The sequence below is a fragment of the Myxine glutinosa genome, chromosome 4, assembly GCF_964187855.1.
Source record: "Myxine glutinosa chromosome 4, kmMyxGlut1.1, whole genome shotgun sequence".
Taxonomy (NCBI): domain Eukaryota; kingdom Metazoa; phylum Chordata; class Myxini; order Myxiniformes; family Myxinidae; genus Myxine; species Myxine glutinosa.
This window is the reverse complement of record NC_136264.1, coordinates 163969047-163988517: the sequence shown is the minus strand read 5'-3', so window position 1 is coordinate 163988517 and position 19471 is coordinate 163969047. Positions and strand designations below refer to the sequence as shown.

Genomic DNA, 19471 nt, shown 5'->3' with positions numbered 1-19471 from the left:
CCCATCCAAGTCAAGCTTGTTAGTTGTAATGATGTAACCCAGACACTGTTGATATAGTATGCTTCTTCACAAATTATTTGAGGGGGCTGGAAGTCACAATTTTTAAATAGTGAAATAAACATTTATCATTGATCACTCAGAGTCTAGAGGAAAACGGATATCCTATATTTGGTACACTACAGCACAATGATCACTGCTACTATACTGTACACCACTTGCTCAAAAGATTAATTCAACACTTAGTGTGACAGAAAGACAGAGCTTCGTAAAATGCAGCGACCGGTGCTTTGCCTACACCTATTTAGCAGGACACTGCACCAGTCGTTTTAGTAGGAGTTTTAAAACATTATATCAGAAAAGTTTAAATATCTATTTCATTTTTATTTATTTTTTATCTTGTGAATATTTTATGACATGAATAATTCAAAAAAATGCTTGACAAACCTAAAACAGTCCATGTATGTTTGATTAAAAACGATCCAACTGATCCTCAAATTACACGCACATGAGAACCAGTGTTTCTACTAACATTACTACACCACCAACACTTGAAAGCAACCAGCTGCTTTCCACTAGAGCGACATACCAGACCCATGACACTCACACAAGAGTGCCAAAAATTGATGAATTAAATGGAAATCTTTTGACAACCCAAGAAAAATGCCAAATATAGCTTCCTTTCTTTATGCTTATGTTTTTACATTGAATTGAATGAAGAAGATTTAATAATACATATCTATCAATTACAATAATAAAAAAACCCTTGGAAATTAAAATTGAAAATAGATGTTACATGCCCTTTAAATAATCAGCATTTATCAACAATTGCATGTTATGGCTCATGACAGTGTTCACAAAAGAAAGCCATAGATAACAAATGAGAGCGAAAACATTGACTTCTACCAAACTTACAGATGCAACACCCCCAGGGAAGGAGAAGAAGGTGTCAGGACCATGGTGCACAGGTTCATGGTTGAGGAACGATAAAAGTTTCACTGCATGTCTGGGCTGCATACAAAGAACAAAGAATGATTTAACAATGCGTAAAGGAACACCAAGGTTTCAAATTTAAAGAATTCAACCTTTATATGTTGCCTAACAATTATGAGGACACAAAACACCTTTGTTTAGGGGAAAAACCCCTTGGAGATTATCTTGATGGCTAAAACCAGTCAAGTACACAGGAAACTGGGATCATCATGGTGTTTATAATGTTCAAAATAAAGTATGTAACATTTTAATAAGTGAAGACCATGAAGAACCTTTACAACTAGAATGGCACGGCACTCGGTAGAGCGCATCTGCCAGGCTGAACAGTTTATGGTTTGTATTCCACCGATAGGCCGGATCTGGATTCGGACATGAACCAAAATCTAATTGGCTTGTCTAACCAACTCATCCACCAAGTTTAGTCATAACTCGTCCATAACCTTTTAAAATATCATGTTATATATCGCGTTTCGCCTGATCTCTCAATGGAGATCTCACTTAAAAATTAAATAATTCTCGTATCCAGATCCGGATCTTCACCAAAATGGAATGGATTCTTCCTTGTCACACACCCAACCTGTCCACCAAGTTTCGTCCAAATCCGTCTATAGCTTTTTGAGATATTGTGCTATATATCAATTTTAGCCATATCACTCAATGGTGAAGAATCACTTTAAAATCCTCAGTTCCAGATCCAGATTCGAATCTTCGCTAAAACTGAATCAATATTTGTCACACACGCAACCTCTCCACGAAGTTTCATCCAAATCTGTCCATAACATTTTGAGATATCCTGCTATATATAGTTTTTGGCCCGATCTCCCAATGGTGAAGAATCACTTTAAAATTATCGGATGCGGACCCGGATCTTCACCAAAATCTAATCATTTCGTCCTTGTCACATGCACTAACTCTTCTTCACAGACAAACAGACAGACAGACAGACAGACAGACAGAAAACATAACCTCCATCCACCTTCGGTGGCAGAGGTAAAGAGGTACCACTGACATCATATGCCTTTCCATGTTTGAGACAATGATAATACAAATTTATTCAATGCAAAAGTATATTATACTTTATCTCAGCTCGTGTTGGTCTATGTCAGCAAACAATACAAATTATAGGTTTATCAACTCAAAGTTGGCAAACCTATATGAACCACAGTGGAAAGTAAAGCTGACAATTTGGGCACTAGCTCCAGCAAGAGACCCTCCACTATTCTGATGAAGGGCCGATGCCTGGAACGTCAGAGCAATACAAAGGTCCATCATAACCTCGCGTTTTAATCTCTCAAACATGGAAGCACACTTAAATTTAAAAAACAAAGAAATTAATAAATGTCCTCCAATGATATGATCCTTTTAAATTTAAACCAAAACTTTTTTTGAAACAATAATTGTAAAACCTTTTGGGTCACCAAACCAACCAAAGGTTGCACATTACTCCGACACACCGACACTATGAATGTCCATTTTAACTGGCCAGCGAATGTGGAACACAACATAGTAGATTGCCATAAAATAATCAAATTATTGTAGGAACTGGATCAGAAATAGATAATTTTAATGTGAACGAGTATTCCTGGAAAAGGTGTGTGCAACTCACACTTGCTAAATAAAGATCGGCCAAACAGCAATTTAAGCATATTTGTGTAAGGACATGAGAAACATGGCAATTGCATTAATTTAGTGGGTGCGAGGTTGTTTTTTCACTTTTCTTGAATACAAAAATCTAGGTTCTTGTAAGAGCGAGGAGGCTGAAGATAAAATAGTTCACCACTGTGGGATGGCATGAGATGGTGGTGTTCCAGTTGCTTGGGGGAAACAGTGTGATTAAACAGTGTCAAGCATGGACAATGCAGTTCCACAAACAGGAGAAAAGACGAACAAAAGAGGGAAGGCGAGTAAAAAACCTGAATATTGGGGGATTACCAGGAGGGGGTTGCTGTAGGAATGTGTGTATCCTAGAATATCTGGGGATGGTCAGAAAGCTGGGACAGCACAGAGAACGAGACAGGAGTGGCAGTTAAAAAGAAACCCAAAAAACCCTGGGTCACCATCTTGTCAACGATCTGACAGCAATAGGACTTGTGCTTCTGCTTCACCATGGCTTGGCTGTTGCCAATACTTTTGAGAGCTAAATACTTTCCAGGGATTTCAAGAGGGAAAGATGCGATTGTGGGGGCACCAGCCCAGCTATGAACACACCATGTCCTTAACTGAATGACCAAGAGAGCAATATACTCCATCGACATATGGCCAAAGGCCTTGAAGACTGCGTTCTGATTTTCCTGCCCAGTCTGTAGCTGGCTTTGAATACCAGCTTTGATTATATTGTTATGTCGGGGGGTAAAGGAATGTCTAGAGCCAGGTAGATCTGTATAGGTAACATGCTTTGACTGTCGCGATAGGGACTCTACCCTGTAATAAGTTCTGTGTTTTTAGGCGGTTTGTCAGGGTAAGAGTATACCTGTGAACTTACAAGGATGTTCGTGTGTTAAATAGTTGTAGGGGCCAAGATAAACCCCTGTGTGTCAGACCTGGTAATCATTCCTTTGTCCCTTATGGCAACACACTCATATAAACACTTAGATAGGTCCTTAGTGCACACATTAATTAGTTCCCTTCCCTTACAATGACCTTGGAAGAAGACCGGCAGGAAGCCAGATTGGGCACCGCCGGATGGCCGCCACCAGCCGCACCACCAGCTGGCCTAGCAACATCGCGTGAGACGAGCTGTAACCACGCCCAGGAGGACTGTGTTTGGCACGGAAGGCGCAAACCTGGAGCGAATCAGAGCGGAAGGTGCGAGGAGGTTCGGCAAACGGCAGGAAGCTACGAGGCTCTGGTTGGTGGCGCGCCAGAACTGACATCACATGGCAAAGTTACAAAAGGGCTCGATGGACGACATTTTTGGCTCTTCGCGCTGGACCCCTTCGTATTGGAGATATATATATATATATATATATATATATATATATATATATATATATATATATATATATATATATATAAGCAAAGATTTGCGGTTGGGAGTATATCCAAACGACTCCATGGTAAGATCTCCAACCTTTAATTGAACAAACAATGACTCAACGTTTCGATTAACAACATGTGAAGCCACACGCCTCCGTTAATCTTCCTCAAGAGTGATAAAATCATCTCAACATCCCCTTACATGCACAGTGGGCGGGGTATATGCAAAGTGGGGTGGGCAATGCTGGACAGCCAATGAAACCGTATCACACAACTCTCGTGAACGGAGACGTTACCGACCAAATTCAAAAATCAACCGCATATTAACAGCTCAAAATAATCCTGTAAGCAATGCTGGATTATAATGCAAGTGTTGAGAAAATCCGGAACAATCATTACATTTAATCAAAAGTTAAACTTGCAAACAATTAAATTGTAAATTAAATTAAAACTGTAAATATATTAAAGCCAAAAAATTTTAAGACAAAATAAAATTGTTACATTATCAAGATCATCACATGTGGCACTATGCGGTAAAGGTGAATGCGGGAAGGAGGTTGGTTTTAGGGGGGATAAAATGGGGGGGGCACCAGAGGGGGTTGGAAGTAGAGGAGCGGGTGTGGGAGAGGGGTGGTTTGGAGGGATTGGAGGTGGGAGGGGGCAATTTGTCCGAATAAAAACCTTGTGTGATATATTATGTGGACTCGTTGTTCAAAGTACGGAATGCCTGCTTCGTTTACACAAGAGTGGGTCAAAAGCTACCGGTAAGTCAACGACCTCTTGTGTGATCGAGGTAACAGTTTCTTCTGTGTGCCAAGCCTCCAAAACACGTCTTCTGTTTCTGTTGGGTGTGGAGCCCAAAATATCAACCCTGTCCCATAAAGGTGTGTGGCCTTCCTTAAGGCCGTGTTTGGCAATAGCAGATCTGCTAGGATAATTACATTCAAATGCTTTTTGGTGTTCAGTTATACGTTGACCTAAGGTCCTCCCGGTTTCACCCACATACTCAGCTCCACAACCACAGGGCACCACGTATACCACCCCTGACCTATCCTTCCTTAGAAGCTTGTCCTTGACCCTCATAAGGGCTTGGCGAAGGATGAAAACCGGTGTGAAACTCACCCTCACTCCTGCCGATTTCAAAATTCTGCCGACCCTCTGTGAAACCCCCGGTACAAAAGGGAGACCACCATTGAAGAGGAGAAAAATGGAGCCCTTCCCTTCCTGGATACACTCGTAGCAAGGGATCCCAAAGGAGCCTTAAAGGTAATGGTGTACAGAAAACCTACACACACTGATCGCTACCTTGATTTCAAGTCTTGCCATCCAATGGAACACAAAAGATCGGTGGTGCACACCCTCTCAAAAAGAGCACGTGATTTACCATCTACCTTTGAAGACAAGATGAGTGAGGTGGACCATCTTCAAAATGTGTTAAGGGCAAATGGCTATCCTGACAGCTTGCTACCCAACAGGAAAACGATAAGGGCTTCCCCACACAACAGGCTGAGACCGCGAGAACAACCAAAGGGTTGGTGTGTTCTCCCTTTTGTACCGGGGGTTTCACAGAGGGTCGGCAGAATTTTGAAATCAGCAGAAGTGAGGGTGAGTTTCACACCGGTTTTCACCCTTCGCCAAGCCCTTATGAGGGTCAAGGACAAGCTTCCGAGGAAGGATAGGTCAGGGGTGGTATACGTGGTGCCCTGTGGTTGTGGCGCTGAGTATGTGGGTGAAACCGGGAGGACCTTAGGTCAACGTATTACTGAACACCAAAAAGCATTTGAATGTAATTATCCTAGCAGATCTGCTATTTTTTTTTTTTTTTTTTTTTTTTTATCCTAGCAGACTGCTATTAGTGGGGCGGCTTAGCCCAAATATTCAAAAGAATTGTGCATTTTGTGATACAAGCACCAAATTTGGCACAAATGTACATTAATATGTTGCGAACATTTTCAGATATTGGGCCACTTGAAATTCTCTCTTTATGTCCGCCATATTGGATTTCAAAATGGCCGCCACTTGAAATCTACATTTGCTATTATCTCTGGACGTAATGCAGCTATTGACTTGATTCTGGTATCTAAATGTATGTTTTTGGGGGCAAGGAATCCAATGGTACCAATTTCAACTTAATATTATCTATCACAGTCTGTTATATAATTTTATTTGGAAATTATCTAGGCAAATATTGGATTCAACACAATACTTTGAAAAGAATGTCTTAGTTCTGTAAATATAAATAAATAAATAAACTATACTAAATCACTAGTAACAACTCAGACAAGCTCATATATACTGGCAGTCTAAAATATAAATTCATATCCCATTAGGAAACAAAGTGACCCATTCATTTGTGTTTTTCATATGCATATTTTATGTAACATTACATTCATATTGTCAATAAATACCAAACATGCATAATCCCCTTTTCCTAGACCCTTTAAGCCATCTTTTGTGTTTCTAGAGTACAGAAATTTCTTGTATAGGCTTCCATCTGTCTTGTTTCCTTAACAATGCACTGTAGCATGTCTTTAACAATGTTTACAAACATGACTCCACTACATGTCTTTAATCACAGCCCTGACCCAAATAAAAGAGTAGAGAGGCTGCATGTGTGTTGACCCACATCAACTGTGTTCTTTGTGTGTGGCTGTGTTTAAATCACCTTGTGACTCCACATAAATGAGTTAATTACATACAATCTGGGCTCAGCTAGACAACATTGTGTGGTCAGCAATGAAGACGAGAGTCTGAATTACATGTATGCAAAAGACCTTGTGAACCAGTGAAGCAAATACACGGGTAAGCATGAATTAAATCTAGGGCATGATATAATTGCCATGATGTTTACCTCTACACTCAATGGTGGAAGGAGGTAATGTTTTGATCCCAGCTTGTCTGTATGTCTGTCTGTTAGTCCACAAAATTCCAGACAAAGCTTGTAGTAGTGGTAGTTGTAGTGGTAGAGGTGATAACAGAAATTGTTATATAGAACTGAACTTATATTATTATTATATGCAGAAAATAACTTCATTTCTATATGCCCTGCAGTGGACAGGTTAATTGGTTTATGCACTGAAGGGGTCACCCTGGTGTGCACTGCTGTGTTCTGCCTCACTGAGTTGTTCAGGTATGATGTACTCAGCACAAGCTTACCTGATACACATGTGTGCTGGCTAAAACCACTTGTCTGGTGGGCACGACAGAGGCAGGTTGTCTAATAGCCAACCTGGTCTTACTTTTTTGGGGTTTATCTGAAATTCTTACTATAAGGCTTTAAATTAGAAATGTTTTATATAAAGTAGTATTTTGAGTGAAGTGTGTATTCCACACTGACAGTTTTGACATGTTCTGAATTTAACACGAAGGCTGTAATTAACAGAACGGGGTATGTCTGGAAAATGTACTGTCCAACCTAATAAGAGTTTAGACTGATTTATATTTAAATCTTGGCTGTGTAAATATTGTAAGAATTTATGAATTCAAATGTTTTGTAAATATTCAATACATTTGGGAATATTTTTTAACTAAAGAATCTCATGTGATTTTATTTCTCTTCTTGCCTCCGGTATGGGTGAAAATTTAATTCCGGCATAATCTCACAAAACTAATTCCCTAAGTGTGCCAAGCTAAATGCTCTACGATATAGAGGAATTATCCTCCTCTCCATTAGTATGGCGGAGGAAACCCCTCTATTATATATATAACAAAATGTTAACATTATATCATTGTATCGTTGCAGATTCAGAAGACAGTTCCACCATGTCCAAGAGCTTCAGACTAGCTGATGTTGAGCGAACTTCACCATCAACATCACAGCACCTCACCACAACTGACTGGAAGTTATGCTTTATATGTCAAGAGGACAAGACGGAGACACTGACCAAACCTGACCAATCAAAGAGAAAAGACATTGGGAGTGGGTACAGTTCACTCGCAGAGAACTTGGTCAAATTCAGTGAACTTGGAGAGCTTCCAGGATCATTTCACCTGGAAAGACTCGATGATGGTCATGGCATTGAAGCTGCGATGGTTGCACACGGTGCAAAATATCATCAGACATGCAGGCTCCAGTACAACACCACCAAACTGCAGAGAGCACAAAAGAGAGCACTCAAGAAAGAATGTGAGAGCGATGAGGAACAAGCTGCATGCAAACGCACCAGGTTACATTCACGCTCATCGAGTACAGAGAAGAAGGTCCCAGAAAATTGTTTCTTCTGTGAACAACCTGCTGGGGCTGACAGTCTTCGGAAAGCTGCAACATTCCAAATGGACAAACGGGTGCGTGCCTGTGCAACCCTTCTTGGTGATACAGAACTGCTGGGCCGTCTCAGTGGTGGGGACATGATAGCATTGGACGCCCAGTATCACCCACGGTGCTTGATAGGACTTTACAATCGCACAAGAAAGGCCCAGTCAACAGGATCACAGGACACAAAACAAGAGCGAGCAATGTCGGCAGTTGTCTTCGCTGAACTCGTCCTCTACATTGAAGAAACCAGACAAGATGAGGAGACGGCACCAGTATTCAGATTGGCTGACCTTGTCCAGCTCTATCAGTCCAGAATGGAACAGCTAGGAGTCCAGCTCGACACGAGAGTCCACTCCACACGACTGAAACAGAGACTGTTGGCTCAGTTTCCTGACATGCGGGCACACACCAAGGGGAGAGACATCCTGATGGCATTTGAAGAAGATGTCGGTGCTGCTCTTGCCAAAGCTTGCGAGCTGGACAGTGATAGTGATGCAGTCCATCTTGCCCATGCTGCACAGATTGTTCGCCGTCACATGTTTGGAGAAGCCAAGCCCTTCACAGGATTCCCTGAAGTATGTCAAGAAGAATCTGTGCCACCGTTGCTGCTTGCCCTAGTCAGTATGATCCTAGAGGGACCCAGCATCAAGGAACAGATGGCAGACACTAACCCTGCAGCAATTGCCACAGCTCAGATACTGAAGTTCAACAGCATCAAACACAAGCGAACACGTGGCACCAGGGGGAGGTAGGAGGACACCATGCAATACTCATCCGGACTGTAGACACCGATGTTGTGGTGCTGGCAGTGTCCCTGGCACAGGAGTTGCAACCAGAAGACAAACTGTGGCTGGCATTCGGAACAGGCCAGAGTTTCCGATACCTAGCAGCACACGAAATAGCAGCTGGATTGGGACGAGAGAAGGCTCGTGCACTGCCAATGTTCCACGCTCTAACTGGATGCGACACTGTGTCTAGTTTTCATAGACATGGCAAGAACACTGCGTGGGCAGTCTGGACGGTACTGCCAGAACTCACTGAGGCGCTGCTGCTGCTGTCCTCTGCACCTTGTGACATACCAGACGATGCAATGCGCATCATCGAGAGGTTCGTGATCCTGTTGTATGATCGAACCAGCAAATGCACAGACATTGACAAGGCCAGGAGGAAACTCTTCGCAAGGAAGAACAATGTGCAGCTCATCCCTCCAACGAAGGCAGCTCTGGAGGAACATGTCAAGAGGGCAGTGTATCAAGGTGGACATGTGTGGGGTCAGATACTGCTGCCAGCACCAGAGCTCCCTCCACCAACCAACTGGGGTTGGTCAAGGACTGGAGAAGGACAGTACACACCTTACTGGACCAGGCTAACTGAGGCAGCTCACAGCTGCATTGAGCTGGTTTCTTGCAAGTGCAAGAAAGGGTGTGTGAGGCACTGCAAGTGCAAAAAGGCTGCCCTTCAGTGCACAGCCCTCTGTGTGTGTGAAGGGGACTGCACATGACGATGAGTCAACAACATACATGTACTTGTGGCAATGCTGAACTTGTTAACATGACACTGTTTATGTACACGTATCTTCAGTACCGGTATATACCTAGCCTCAGATACCAGTACACCTAGCCTCAAATACTAGACCATGTAGCATGTCAGTATTATACCTAAGACATTTACAGAACTAAGACATTCTTTTCAAAGTATTGTGTTGAATCCAATATTTGCCTAGATAATTTCCAAATAAAATTATATAACAGACTGTGATAGATAATATTAAGTTGAAATTGGTACCATTGGATTCCTTGCCCCCAAAAACATACATTTAGATACCAGAATCAAGTCAATAGCTGCATTACGTCCAGAGATAATAGCAAATGTAGATTTCAAGTGGCGGCCATTTTGAAATCCAATATGGCGGACATAAAGAGAGAATTTCAAGTGGCCCAATATCTGAAAATGTTCGCAACATATTAATGTACATTTGTGCCAAATTTGGTGCTTGTATCACAAAATGCACAACAGGTTTGCTATGCTGCTACACTATATTGCCAAACACAGCCTTAAGGAAGGCCACACACCTTTATGGGACAGGGTTGATATTTTGGGCTCCACACCCAACAGAAACAGAAGACGTGTTTTGGAGGCTTGGCACACAGAAGAAACTGTTACCTCGATCACACAAGAGGTCGTTGACTTACCGGTAGCTTTTGACCCACTCTTGTGTAAACGAAGCAGGCATTCCGTACTTTGAACAACGAGTCCACATAATATATCACACAAGGTTTTTATTCGGACAAATTTCCCCCTCCCACCTCCAATCCCTCCAAACCACCCCTCTCCCACACCCCCCCCCCCTCCACTTCCAACCCCCTCTGGTTCCCCCCCCCCCCCCCCCATTTTATCCCCCCTAAAACCAACCTCCTTCCCGCATTCACCTTTACCGCATAGGGCCACATGTGATGATCTTGATAATGTGACAATTTTATTTTGTCTTAAAAAATTTTGGCCTTAATATATTTACAGTTTTAATTTAATTTACAATTTAATTGTTTGCAAGTTTAACTTTTGATTAAATGTAATGATTGTTCCGGATTTTCTCAACACGCGTTATAATCCAGCATTGCTTACAGGATTATTTTGAGCTGTTAATATGCGGTTGATTTTTGAATTTGGTCGGTAACGTCTCCGTTCACGAGAGCGGTGTGATACGGTTTCATTGGCTGTCCAGCATTGCCCACCCCACTTTGCATATACCCCGCCCACTGTGCATATAAGGGGATGTTGAGATGATTTTATCACTCTTGAGGAAGATTAACGGAGGCGTGTGGCTTCACATGTTGTTAATCGAAACGTTGAGTCATTGTTTGTTCAATTAAAGGTTGGAGATCTTACCATGGAGTCGTTTGGATATATATATATATATATATATATATATATATATATATATATCTGTGTGCATGTGTGTGTGTGTGTGTGTGTGTGTGTGTGTGTGTGTGTGTGTGTGTGTGTGTGTGTGTGTGTGTGTGTGTGTGTGCGCGCACGTGCACTTGAAGCTCTTGCCATTCTTTTTGGTCACTGCCCTTCTCTTCTTCGTGCTGGAAGCTTCGCTCTGGGGGATTGTGTCGTGCTGACGGTTCGCTCTTGGTGTTGTCGTGCTGGTCCTTCGCTATTCGTTGTTCGTTCTTGGCTCTTCGTCTTGAGAGGTCCTGGTGGTCGTTGGTTCGCCACCTGCGCGGAGCTTGGAGTGGTGCTGGGGCCTCGTGTGCGATCGACTCGGAGCTTGGAGCGGTGTGGGCCACGCGGGTCGCGGGGCCTGGCGAAGCATGCGAGCGAGGCGGACGGAGGGAGGGTTCCCTCGCGCCGGAGCTTGGAGCCGGACGGGGCTGCGTTGAACGACGGACAGATAAGCTCGCACCACATTACACAAACCCATGACAAACGTGTTCTTTTGTTAATTCATTTTCCCCCGTCTCGTATTTGGATGTCGGTGTGTGGGATCCCAATTTATGATCATTATTTATTTACCGTCGCGTGCCTTGTTCTCGGGTTCCGGAATAAACGTGTTTCCTTTTGTACATTTTACCCCGGATTCCCGTTTTGAGTTCATTCCCCTGCAGGATCGGAGCTGCGGTTGGATCACTATCGGTAAGCACTTCCGCCTCTTCACTTCTTCCTCCCGCGGTTGATAGCAAAATCCGTATTTGGTCGTCGCCTCCATTAAAGCCGTTCGGTCTTCCGCGGTCCCTAGTGTTAACCTTGAGGGATTCGCACGACAATATGGTTGACTCAAGAAAGGTCATGGCTGATGATGACTAGAAATTAAACAGACTGAAACACATCCAGGGACTAGGCATGGAAATGGATAGGTGGGCTAATTTGACGATACTTCTGAAGCTACATGATGAAACTGAGATTTTCCAGGATTGAAAAACATGTTCCATTTATCAGGCCTGCATCTATCTATAATTCCAGCAATCTCTGTGTGTGTGTGTGTGTGTCTGTCTGTGTGTTTGTTTGTCTGTGACCGCTGTTTCTCGACAACCACGGGTCCGATATACTTGAAACTTGCCAGGTATATTGCTGGGGACCCGAGGATGTGCCTTTTCAAGGTTTCATATTAATCGGACAATTACTTACCGAGATATGTCCAAAAAACGCTTCAACCAATCAGAGAGCAGCGAGCTATCACGTGTGCCGAACCGTTAATGCAATGCAAGCGTTAATGCGTTAATGCAAGGCTTTTCGTTTTTTTCCCTCTTCTCTTTCTACTTTTCCTTGCGATTAAATTGCAAACAGCCAAAATACGTTGGCGCTAATTGAATAATTGGCCATTAACACTAAAATAATCGTAACTGCGATATGCCAACTTCCGGACAGTGCAGCCTTCCATGTTGTTGTTGTTTGCAGCAGCTGTTTGCAGCAAGGGAAGGCTTTTCTTTTTCCCCCTCTTCTCTTTCTACTTTTCCTTGCGATTAAATTGCAAAAAACCAAAATACGTTGGCGATAATTGAATAATTGGGCATTAATAGATAGATAGATAGATATGCGATATGCGAACTTCCGGACAGTGTAGACTTCACTTCCGGCCTTACGGAAGTGCTCTATACTTACCGGCTATATACTTATTACTTACTGTCTATCTTATAGATAGATTGTAGATAAAGACAATGCCCCAATCGAGTCGTCGTTTACGAGAACGAAGGAACGAAGCTGCACGTAGTGCACGCGCAATGGAATCTGACGAGGAACGAGCTGCTCGCCTGGCACGCGACGTTACGCGCGTGACACGGCGTCGTGCAGCTGAAAGGGATGAAGAACGGACTGCTCGCTTGGCAGACAACACTGGACGCGTGGCAAGTCGTCGTGCAGCTGAAACGGCTGAAGAACGGACTGATCGCTTGGCAGACAACACTGGACGCGTGGCAAGTCGTCGTGCAGCTGAAACGGCTGAAGAACGGACTGATCGCTTGGCAGACAACACTGGACGCATGTCAAGGCGTCGTACAGAAGGAACTGCTGAAGAACGCGCTGCTCGCTTGACACGCGACGTTACGCGCGTGACTGGGCGTCGTGCAGCTGAAACTGCTGAAGAACGCGCTGCTCGCTTGACACGCGACGTTACGCGCGTGACAAGGCGTCGTGCAGCTGAAACGGATGAAGATCGGACTGCTCGCTTGGCAGACAACACTGGACGCATGACAAGGCGTCGTGCAGCTGAAACGGATGAAGATCGGACTGCTCGCTTGGCAGACAACACTGGACGCATGACAAGGCGTCGTGCAGCTGAAACGGATGAAGATCGGACTGCTCGCTTGGCAGACAACACTGGACGCATGACAAGGCGTCGTGCAGCTGAAACGGATGAAGATCGGACTGCTCGCTTGGCAGACAACACTGGACGCATGACAAGGCGTCGTGCTGAAGAAATCCCTCACCAGCGAGAAGACCGGCAAGTAAGGGATGCCCTGCGTCATGAGGCTGTACACCGTGTGAGACTGGAGCAGGCTCACCATGACAATCGCAACCTTGCTCGATTCGATGATACCGATTTCTTCCGAGAGGTCCTTCATGGTGAGTACAGGCACGCGTTGAGCAGGACCTCAATATTTCAATGCCCTAAATGCTCGCATTGTGCTGCTTTGGTGTGGCATGAGGAGAGAAGAGGATTTTGCTGCAACCACGGCAAGGTCGCTCTTATGCATGATCCTACGAATCCAAAACCCGGTTCAATTCCATCACAACCTCCAGATGCTATTAAAAACCTTTTCCTTAACCAGGACTTTGTGAAGCACGCGAAACAGTACAACAACGCGCTGGCAATGGCAAGTATCGGTGTCCGAGAGATACGTATGCCTGGCTTCAATCCTGGAGTGCGCATACAAGGTAAGGTTTACCATTACATTGGTGCTCCTCTTGCCGATCTGGGTTGTACCCCACGCTTTGCTCAGATCTACTTTCACGATCCAGCCCATGAGCTGGATTATCGTCGTGCCCACACCTCGAACAGTGGCCTGAATGAACAGTTTTTGCTAAGAGCACAACAGGCCATTCATGAGTGCAACCCATACGTCCAGCAATTCAAATCAGCCATTGAGTATGTGGTTCATAATGATAGCGCCAATGAACTGAATATTGTGTTAACAGGTCGCACGCGGCGCCGAGACCTTCATCATGGTACCGTCAACCTTCCCTCAGCAGACAGCGATGTGGCTGTCATTGCTCCAGGGGCTATGACAACTGAGCAGTTTGGAAGGCTGGCAGTCGCTGTTCACCTCAGGGGAGGAGGTTTACAGACAATAGACGCCATGCATCCAGCGTATGACCCACTATCATACATACTTCTGCTACCCTGCGGCTCTCAGGGGTACCACACTGAGTTGGCAGGGACTACGCCAACAACTTTCTACCGCTACCATCTACAAGTACGTGATCCTACTCATCACTTCAATCTACTGCTTCGTGGTGGAAGGTTGACACAGCAGTACGTATGCGACATGATGGCAAAAATTGAGTCACACCGTCTCACTTGGATTCGCTGCAACCAGAAGTCAATTAAGGCAGAAAAGTATAAGATCATCGTTGATGCGTTAAACAGTGATGCTGAGGTGCTACCTGGACGCCTCACCATTCTGCCTCCGTCAATTTATGGGTCGCCACGTTGGTATGCCAAAGAGTTTCAGGATGCAATGGCTTTAGTCCGAGTCAAGGGAAAACCAGACTTTTTCCTAACTTTCACCTGCAACCCAAAGTGGCCAGAAATTAAAGCATCGGTTTTTGAGGGTCAGCCACCCAATGCAAGACCTGACATCATCGCCCGGGTGTTTCATATGAAGGTGGAAGCACTCCTCGCAGACCTCCTCAAGCATGACATCTTGGGGCATGTGGACGCTTACGTGATGGTGAAGGAAACGCAAAAGCGTCACCTTCCCCATATACACATGCTCCTGACCGTGGTACCTCGCGACAAGCCCAGAACACCTGCAGATGTCGATCGCGTGGTCTCTGCTGAGATTCCTGACAGCCTCACAAATCCGGAACTACACCGTATTGTGACATCACACATGATTCACGGCCCCTGTGGGGAATGGAACATCTTGAGCCCTTGCATGGCAGACCGGAAGTGCACAAAGGACTATCCCAAAGCCCTACGTCAAACGACAAGCTTCTCTGATGACTCCTATCCCCTGTACAGAAGACGGGCAGAAGCAGCACCTGGTGATCCCATCATGAAGACAATACGAGGCGGTGCTAACGTATTAGTTAACAATGCATGGGTTGTGCCTTACAATCCATATATTGTCCTCAGGTACGATGCTCACATCAACCTTGAGATCGTCTGTGCTGTCACCTGTGTCAAGTACCTGTACAAATACCTTGAAAAGGGCCCGGACCAGTGCCTGGTCAGACTAGAGCCTCATGAGAGGATGCGAGAGGCATTACGACATGATGAAGTGGCACGCTACGAACTAGGGCGTTACATCACCGCATCTGAGGGATACTGGCGCATATACGATTTCCCCATTCAACGCAAATACCCACCAGTCGAGATGCTGGCACTCCATCTACAGGATGAGCAGGTGATCACGTTCACTGACGAAGGTGCCATACAGAACGTGGCAGAGTCAGGACCCCCTGCAACAACCCTCACCGCCTTTTTCGAAGCCATGAATCTCCATCCACACATGCGTCATGTTCTATATCCAGATGTATTCCAGCACTTCACCTACTTGAGGAAAAGGTTTCAATTGCGGAAGAGAAGGCTGAGTTTCCAGGATAACCGTAAGGCTGATACGGTTGGGCGGCTCCCCATTATTCCCGTCAACTCCCATACTGCCGAGTTGTACTATCTCCGCATGTTACTGTACCGCGTGCCTGGCCCCACATGCTTTCTGGATCTCCGTCGTGTTGGTGGTAGGGTCATGGAGACCTATCTGGCAGCCTGCATTGCATATGGCATCGTTGACAATGACCAGGAGGTGGATTCTGTTATGGAAGAGGCTGCAAATATTGCTTTTGGCCCTGCAGTCCGCGAAGTATTTGCCAACATGCTCATATTCGTTCTCAGAGGCAACCACGTGCAGTTCTGGGAAAGGCACAAGTATGTGCTGTGCGAGGACTTCATGCGTGCTGCAGGTGTGAATGTTCCAAATGGACGCATTGTGAGTGCAGTGCTACTAGAGCTGAGGAACAAAGTTGAGTGCCACGGCTTTTCGCTCAGTAGGACCTTTGGCCTTCCTGAGCCTGACCCAGTTCATTTCCAGTCTCGCATTCCGCGCGTCATCGAGCACGAAACAGTGCACAATATAGGAGAACTTGAGGCTCACATCGCTCAAACAGAGTGCCTTCTTAATGACGAGCAGCGCGTTGTTGTCGATACAGTGATGTGGAGTGTGGAACACGGACATGGCTGCATGCTTGCTGTTGATGCAAGTGGTGGGACTGGGAAAACCTTCACATTGTCTCATATACTCAACAAAGTGCGCGCAATGGGCAAAGTGGCTCTTGCAACTGCTGCAAGTGGTATTGCAGCTACGCTGCTGCCTAAAGGGGCCACCTTCCATAGTAGGACCAAGTGTCCTCTCATTCTCACTGATGAGTCCACTTGCAACATCAGTGAAAATGACACCACTGCAGCACTCATACGCATGACTAATCTGATGGTGGTGGATGAGGTTTCAATGATGGATCGTCGCGCATTGGAAGCAGCAGATCGAACATTCCAGTGGCTTCGGGGCTCCGAGGAACCATTTGGCGGCATCGCAATGGTTTTCAGTGGTGACTGGAGGCAAATCCTTACTGTTGTGCCACACGGTAGCCGTATTGACATAGTTGGAAGGTGCTTCAAGAGCTCATACCTGTGGAGAAAAGTGCAGATTCTTCGTCTCAGAGTAAACATGAGGATCATGCAGGGTGCTGCAGAACAACAGGACGAATCTGCTTTTGCAAAATTCCTGCTGGATCTGGGTGAAGGGAAGATTCCTGTCAATCCAGAAGAGGGTGAATTTGCTATTGAGCTCAGGGAACCGCTCATTCTTCCTGGTGAAAAACTTCAGGATATTGTCACTTGGGTGTACGAAGACTTGCATAACAACATTAGCAACCCCAAGTGGCTTTGCGAGCGTGTTATACTATGTCCGACCAATTCTGAAGTCGATCAGGTAAATGCCTACATGACGACCATATTTCCAGGGGAGGAACATGTTTGCTGTAGCGTCGATACAGCGGAATCTGAGGGTGATCATTTGTATCCGCCTGAGTTCCTGAACACCCTCTGTCCATCTGGTATGCCGCCACATCGTATCTCTCTCAAGGTGGGTATGGTCATCATGCTGCTGCGAAACTTCGACCAGCAGAGCGGGCACTGCAATGGCTCAAGGTACATCATACTTCAGATCCTTCCAAATCTGTTGGTTGCACAATCTGTGATGGGTGTCAATTCTGGACGCACATTGCTCATTCCACGCATAACCTTGAGTCCATCTGACAACATGTTCCCGTTCACTCTGCGGCGTCGGCAGTTTCCGGTACGACCCTGCTTTGCCATGACTGTGAATAAATCCCAAGGACAGTCGCTACACCATGTTGGGATCTTCTGCTCACGAGACTTCTTCAGCCATGGTCAGTTCTACGTGGCGGCCAGTAGGGTTGGCAGATCCAGCAGCCTCCGCATTCTTGCCCTGGACGAGGAAACAAAGAAGAAGCGCCGTTTCCTCAGCAACGTTGTTTATGAAGAGGTGCTAACGAGATAAAGGTGTGTACAATGGACATGTAGGCAATTTTTATTATTATTTATTTATTGAAGAACAATTGTTTCGAACGAATTCTTCAAAAATAGTGCACAACTTCTTTTGGCAGTCGTACACCATGTTGGGATCTCCTGGAGAGGTGCCGTTTCCTCACCAATGTTGTTTATGAAGAGCTGCTAACGACATACAGGTGTGTACATGTGGACAATTCTTATTATTTATTTATTGATTGAAGAAACATTGTTTCGCAAAGAATTCATCAAAATAAGTGCACAACTTCTTTTGGCAGTTGTACACCATGTGAGGATCTCCTGGAGAAGTGCCGTTTCCTCAGCAATGTTGTTTATGAAGAGCTGCTAACGACATACAGGTGTGTACATGTGGACAATTCTTATTATTTATTTATTGATTGAAGAAACATTGTTTCGCAAAGAATTCATCAAAATAAGTGCACAACTTCTTTTGGCAGTTGTACACCATGTGAGGATCTCCTGGAGAAGTGCCGTTTCCTCAGCTATGTTGTTTATGAAGAGCTGCTAACGACATACAGGTGTGTACATGTGGACAATTCTTATTTTTTCTTTTTTGCTTGAGGAAAAATTGTTACGAAAAGATTTCATCAAAATAAGTGCACTACTTCTTTTGCCAGTTGTACACCATGTGAGGATCTCCTGGGGAAGTGCCGTTTCCTCAGCTATGTTGTTTATGAAGAGCTGCTAACGACATACAGGTGTGTACATGTGGACAATTCTTATTTTTTATTTTTTGCTTGAGGAAAAATTGTTACGAAAAGATTTCATCAAAATAAGTGCACTACTTCTTTTGCCAGTTGTACACCATGTGAGGATCTCCTGGAGAAGTGCCGTTTCCTCAGCAATGTTGTTTATGAAGAGCTGCTAACGACATACAGGTGTGTACATGTGGACAATTCTTATTATTTATTTATTACTTGAAGAAAAATTGTTACGAAAAGATTTCATCAAAATAAGTGCACAACTTCTTTTGGCAGTCGCTACACCATGTTGGGATCTTCTGCCCAAGGGCCTTCTTCAGCCATTGCCAGTTCTACGTGGCGACCTCTAGGGTTGGCAGTTCCAGCAGCCTCCGCATTCTTGCCCAGGACGAGGAAACAAAGAAGAAGCCCGTACGTGGTGCCTTATGAAGTGGTGCTAACGACATAAAGGTGTGTACAATGTACATGTAGACAATTTTTATTATTCTTTGTTTGGGAGGGAGATGGGAGGGTGATGGGGCAGGGTGATGGGAGGATGATGGCAGGGTGATGGGAGGGTGATGGCAGGGTGATGGGAGGGTGATGGCAGAGGGTGATGGCAGAGGGTGATGGGAGAGTGATGGGAGGGTGATGGGGGGAAGATGGGAGGGTGATGTGGCAGGGTGCTGTGGCAGGGTGATGGCAGGGTGATGGCAGAGGGTGGTGGCAGAGGGTGGTGGGGGGGAGATGGCAGGGTGATGGGAGGGTGATGGGAGGGTGATGGCAGGGTGATGGGAG

The 19471-nt window shown here is 45.0% G+C and overlaps 1 protein-coding gene across 2 annotated transcripts in view; it reads right to left on the bottom strand.

Annotated features, from left to right (window-relative positions):
• The window catches only part of LOC137425478 (lipopolysaccharide-responsive and beige-like anchor protein), a 722436-nt gene that overhangs the window by 663699 nt on the left and 39266 nt on the right, over positions 1 to 19471 (bottom strand). For both annotated transcript variants that reach the window (XM_068113965.2, XM_068113966.2), the window contains exon 4: positions 913 to 1008. In XM_068113965.2, coding sequence (XP_067970066.2) covers positions 913 to 1008 — 96 coding nt within the window. The remainder of the gene's footprint in view (positions 1 to 912; positions 1009 to 19471) is intronic.